General features: G+C 43.8%; 1 protein-coding gene across 1 annotated transcript; it reads right to left on the reverse strand.

Annotated features, from left to right (window-relative positions):
- Positions 1-5,069: 5,069 nt before the first annotated feature.
- LOC120921608 (olfactory receptor 52D1-like) lies at positions 5,070-6,130 on the reverse strand. The gene has a single exon (XM_040334114.1). The coding sequence runs from the start codon at positions 6,099-6,101 to the stop codon at positions 5,112-5,114; it is 990 nt and encodes a 329-aa protein (XP_040190048.1). The 5' UTR covers positions 6,102-6,130; the 3' UTR covers positions 5,070-5,111.
- Between the last annotated feature and the right edge of the window lie 261 nt (positions 6,131-6,391).

The raw sequence follows: 6,391 nt of genomic DNA on the forward strand, positions 1-6,391 counted from the left end.
TTGGTAATTTGGCCAAGAATGTCTTTTTAACACACAAGGCTATCTCGAATACATCACCTGTTTAAACATATCCCAACATTAGGCCATTCACTAGGACTCACAATGATATTGTGATCGATATATGTAACAAGTGTCTATATACAGTATGCGTTACTTCTTTAATTGCCTCTGAAGGATCTTATACTGCAGTTAAAAAATCTTCCAGATCCAATTAACACTTGCTAAGATAATAGAGTGGCCCCAGTTGGTATCTGTTTAAACTACCTATTGCATAGAGGATGTAAGATTATACTTTACCAGTATGTAAGAGCTCTTCCTGTATTGAGAAGTGAGAATCCTAATGAAAGATTCTCTCTGAACCATTGCTACATGTTTGCGGTCAACGTCTGCCTTCCAGCTTCCTTCAGAGATCAGAGCAGCTTCCAGCCATCAGCCCTCCAGAGATCAGCTCCCCTCAGCCTGGCCATCTCTCTCCCACCAAGCTTTTTCAGATCTTTTCCCTTGTCTTGTGTAATCACTTTTTATCTCTCCAAAGAAGTGGGTGTGTATATCACTATCACATGACTGGCAATGTCACATGACAATATGTTTTGGTGGGTGACCATCTTGAACCATGCCGATATTAACCTGTAGGGGGCGGTGGTGTCTAAGGAATAATTCCTAATTTTAGGGTCAATCAGAGTTAATCATGACTTACAACCCCCCTGTGACTTCTGGCCTGGTATAACACCATAAATTGTTTTATATGTCAAACAAAATGACAACAAACCTAGACATTTCGGCAACCCCCTAAATTTATGATTGAGATAAGGTTTTATGATCAGCGCACGTGCCTTGGGAAGTTCCTTTAAACTAATGCCGGAATGTGATCAAAGCAGCCTAATACTATTCAGCTATTTTAGGATCTTGTATTGTTGGGACCCTAGTAATGTCTATGTATTAAACTGGTTTATATATGAATTACTAATACACATATATTGTTAAAGTGGTTCTCCACCCTAAAGTGAAGTCGCGCTGATCGGCACCCTCCCCCCCTCCGGTGTCACATTTGACACCTTTCAGGGGGGAGGGGGGTGCAGATACCTGTCTAAAGGCAGGTATTTGCACCCACTTCCGGCCCGGTATTCACGGGCAAAAGACGGGCATTGCGTCACATCCCGTCGCCCCCCCCCGTTGTGTGCTGGGAACACTCGGCTCCCAGCACACAGTGGGAGCCAATCGGCGGGCGCAGCGCGACTCGCGCATGTGCCGCAGGGAACCGGGCAGTGAAGCCGGAGCGCTTCACTTCCTGGTTCCCTCAGCGTGGATGGAGGGGGGAGCAGCAGGGTGACGAGCGATCACTCGTCCTCTGCTGCAAACGCCGCTGGACTCCAGGACAGGTAAGTGTCCTAATATTAAAAGTCAGCAGCTGCAGTATTTGTAGCTGCTGGCTTTTAATATTTTTTTTGAGCGAACATCCGCTTTAAGGCATTACCAATACACAATACTATTTGAGATGTATAATATATAAACCCACCGACATTGTGAATAAGCCCCATGGCCTCAATATATAAAGACAATACTATGTTGTGTCATGCTGTGCAGGGCCTTTCATCTCACATGTGAAACCAGAATTCCTCACCATTCTCTTATCTTATAAGTGTCAAACCCAAAAGAAATATGACCTGGGAGATGGCACAGACAAGGTTTATACACCCCCCTGTGAGACATAAAGTCCCTCTGGTAACACAGCCTTATTCATAGGTTTTGAACTGTGACTCAACTTAAGACACAAAATGGTGTCTCCTCTACTAAACACATATATGAATGTGGAACACTATGAAACATATAAAATGTGCGATCTTATATGTATTCTTTTAACCCCAAATGTTCTGACAGAACCAAGAATCCAATCTTATATACAGTTAAATAGGAGGTAACCAGAACATAAATTAACATGAGCTAATTAACTAATCATTTACCCAGACAAGGTGACTCATAGATATGACCTTTCAGGGTAGACGTCACGTCTCCTCGCTCACCTGCTATACAATACACATTATCATAAGTGTAAACACAGGACATCTTCACACAATAGCAGGGTCAATTAGCACAGAGAACAGACAGATGGCTGGAGGTGACGGCATTAGCATCTCCTTACACTGTATGTCCCAACAGTATGAATCAGTCACTCTAATATGGCATACACAGGGTCCCCAGGCAAACAGCTCACAAAGAGCACCGTTCCCCCAAATGCCAGGGCCCATGATCGCGCAAGGCAAGAGGCTAGCATTCCGTCCCCTCCAAAAGCCTCTGTCCCGGGTGAGTCTGTCACACTGCACATTGCACTTTATTATCTGTATATGGTGTCACCACCATGCATTTTTATACATATATGTTTATTCAGGGGCGTCTTTAAGGCAGGGCAAAAGAGGCAGCTGCCCTGGGCCCTGTCATTGTTGTGGGGCCCAAAGCAGCTGCCTCATACTTGCCAACTATCCCAGTTTAAATTCCCTTGTCCCTTGAAGATTTAGTCCTGTGCTGTGTCCTGGTATATCAGTGTGAAGTGCTGCTACTAATGCCGCCCAGCTCTGCCCTATTGTTGTGTACAGATGACTCACCTGCAGACCCTGTGTTTATGTGTAAATAACTGTCATTCATATGTAAATAATGGAGACATCCATATGTAAATAATGGCTGCATTCATATGTAAATAATTGGATCATTCATATGTAAATAATTGGATCATTCATATGTAAATAATTGGATCATTCATATGTAATTATCAACGGCATTCATATGCAAATAGCTAAGGCCTGTGACATTGATATGTAAATAAAGGCGGCATTCATACGTATATCATGCCCCTCTGCAGTGAAGTGATGATGTGCTGTAACCTCTAGGAACCAATCAGTGAGCAGTATTACCGTACAGTAATCTCTAGCTACCAATCAACGAAAAAGAAAACGTGCTGTAACCTCTAGCAACTAATCAGTGAGCCGTAAAGTGTGCTGTAACCTCTAGCAACTAATCAGTGAGCCGTAAAGTGTGCTGTAACCTCTAGCAATTAATCAGTGAGTCGTAATGTGTGCTGTAACCTCTAGCAACTAATCAGTGAGTCGTAATGTGTGCTGTAACCTTTAGCAACTAATCAGTGAGTCGTAACGTGTGCTGTAACCTCTAGCAACTAATCAGTGAGTCGTAATGTGTGCTGTAACCTCTAGCAACCAATCAGTAAGTGGTAATGATATGCTGTAACCTCTGGCAACCAATCGCAATCACTACCTGATCTGATACAGTAAACTGATTTTAAGTCTAGCTGATATTTCTTGTATGTCTCAGAGCAGGTGGAGAGCAAAATTGCATGGGGGGGGGCCCTAGAATATTTTTGTTCAGGGTCCAATCAACATTAACCACTTAAGGACCGCCTCCTGCACATATACGTCGGCAGAATGACACGGCTGGGCTCTTAAAGAAAACGTACAGGTACGTGCCTGTGCCCAGCCGTGTCATTCTGCCGACGTATATGTGCAGGAGGCAGACCCGATCGCCGCCATTGTCTCGCGATCGGTCACAGGAGCTGAAGAATGGGGAGAGGTGAGTGTGTAAACAAACCTTCCCCGTTCTTCTGTGTGTCAGTGTGATCATCTGTTCCCTGATATAGGGAACGACGATCAGTGACATCACACCTACAGCCACACCCCCCTACAGTAAGAAACACTCCCTTAGGACACACTTAACTCCTCCTGGTTAACCCCTTCACTGCCAGTGTCATTTTCACAGTAATCAGTGCATTTTTATAGCACTTTTGCTATAATAAATATCCCCAAAAAATATATAAAACATTTTTTTCCCTCAGTCTAGGCTGATACGTATTCTTCTACATATTTTTGGTAAAAAAATCGCAATAAGCGTTTATTGATTGGTTTGCGCAAAAGTTATAGCATCTACAAAATAGGGGATAGTTTTATGGCATCTTTGTTAATATTTGTTTTTTTTAGTACTAATGGCGGCGATCAGCGATTCTTATCATGACTGCGACATTATGGCGGACACATCGGACAATTTTGACAAATTTTTGGGACCATTGTCATTTTCACAGCAAAAAATGCATTTAAAATGCTCTGATTACTGTGAAAATGACAATTGCAGTTTGGGAGTTAACCACAGGGGGCGCTGATGGGGTTATGTGTGACCTCATGTGTGTTTACAAATGTAGGGGGGTGTGGCTGTAGGTGTGGCGTCATCGATTGTGTCTCCCTATAAAAGGGAACACACGATCGATGACGCCGCCACAGTGAAGAACGGAGAAGCTCTTCCCGTTCTTCAGTTCCGGGGACCGATCGCGGGACTCCAGCAGCGATCGGGTCTGTGGGTCCCGGAGCTTCGGACCGGGGTCGCGGGCGTGCGCCCGTGACCCACGGCTGGGCACTAGCACAGGACGTACCTGTACGTACATGTGCCCAGCCGTGCCATTCTGCCGACGTAAATGTGCAGGAGGCGGTCCTTAAGTGGTTAAAGAGACACCTAAAGGTACGTGATTGTGCCCAGCTGTGCCATTCTGCCGTCGTATACCGGCGTGGAGGGGTCCTTAAGTGGTTAAAGCGACTTATAAATGATATAACACTAAAATAAATTTCCTTTTGTTTTTTTGGTAGAATTTTTAGATCTGCACATTTATTGCGAGATATATATATATTCTTTTTTTTCTGAGAGGAGGAGGGTGGGCAGGGCCGCCTTTGTCTCCGGTGTCTCTCTCCCTCCTCTCCCCTTGTATCTTTTCTGTTATCTCTTTGCCATTATAGCTCTCTTTCAACGTATCTTCATCCCCCTTAAATAGCTGGATTAAAAATATAGGTGTGGGCATACTTTGGCGTGGGGTTGGTGGATCTCCCGGAAAAAATTGTCATAAATATTAATCAGATTTTATGAAGGGGTTATATTGAGACCGTACATGTTTATTTGTCTATGTTGTGTTTTAAGTATTTATGTATTGTGATTTTTGTAATGAAAACGTTTAATAAAGAGACATTTAAAATAAAAATAAACTATTAACTATTAATTATAACTTTTATCTTTTTTTACAACAAAATTTGTGATACATTTTCAGTCAAAGCAAAATAAAATCTTCTCTAGAACCTTTTTATGCTACTTTGATGCCTGTTCCATGGAAATGTACTTTGATAGAAGAGAATGCTTTTGAGCCGTTGTCGGATTTGCTTTGTCTTCATGCCGTAGATAAGGGGGTTCCAGAAGGGCAGGAATAAGACATAAAAATTGGAGGAGAGGATGTGGACGTTATGAGGGATGGAGTTCTGTCCAAACCTGTACGTGATGAATGAGAAGATCGCACAGAAATAAGCCACGACTATAATACTGATGTGGGAGCTGCAGGTTCCTACTGCTTTCCGACGGGCAACCTTGGTGGGCATCTTGAAGATGGCTCGTAGGATCATAGAGTAGGACAGTCCAATGATGAGCAAGTCAAACCCGGTGACACAAAGAGACATCGCTAATCCGTAAACACTGTCAGCATATTTGTTGCCACACGCTACATTGACCACGGCCATGTGATCGCAGTACGAGTGCAGCACAACATTCCCACCGCAGTACTGGAGTTGTGCTGCCAGAATAGGAAGGGGAATGATGACCACGATGGCTCTGAGCAGAATGACAAGCGCAATATTTTGCAGAAGGCCGTAGGTGAGGACCGAACTATATCTGAGCGGGGAACAGATGGCCACAAAGCGGTCGTATGCCATTGCGGCCAGGATCCCTGACTCGATGACTGAAAGACAATGGACGAAGAACATTTGGGCGAGGCAGCTGGTGGCATCAATAAGACCACTATTCACCCACCAGATCCCCAGGGTCTTTGGCACAGTGGAGCTGCAGAAGGCCAAGTCGTTGAGGGCAAGCATGGAGAGGAAGAAATACATGGGGGTATGGAGGGTCTCCTCGGTTTTGATGATGTACAGTAAGGAGCTGTTGCCCAGGATGGCCAGGATATAGAGGGCACAGAAGACGACTGATATCCACACATCTCCATTTTCTAAACCAGGGATTCCGATGAGGAGGAAGGTGGATGGCATGTGGAAACTAGTGTTGGGAACAGGGAGCATGGCCAGTTACTGTCAGGAATAAAGGAGCCAATCACTGATAAAAAACAAACACTTATAATGAGCAATGAACAAAATGGTTACATTAACCTGTCAGTCATATGTGTGCGCAGACCATGGCATTAGGGTGTGCACCCAAAGCTCAAACACATGTGTATGTATATATTGTGAAGGAATGTGATAATCATAAAAATGCCTATTTTCTATACTATAAAGTCTATATTTTACTTTGTATATATAAACTGTTTTTATGGACTTCCTTACTCAAAATGGCCGCTAGTAGCACTACCTCC

The sequence above is a fragment of the Rana temporaria genome, assembly GCF_905171775.1.
Source record: "Rana temporaria chromosome 2 unlocalized genomic scaffold, aRanTem1.1 chr2h, whole genome shotgun sequence".
In the NCBI taxonomy this organism is placed as follows: Eukaryota; Metazoa; Chordata; class Amphibia; order Anura; family Ranidae; genus Rana; species Rana temporaria.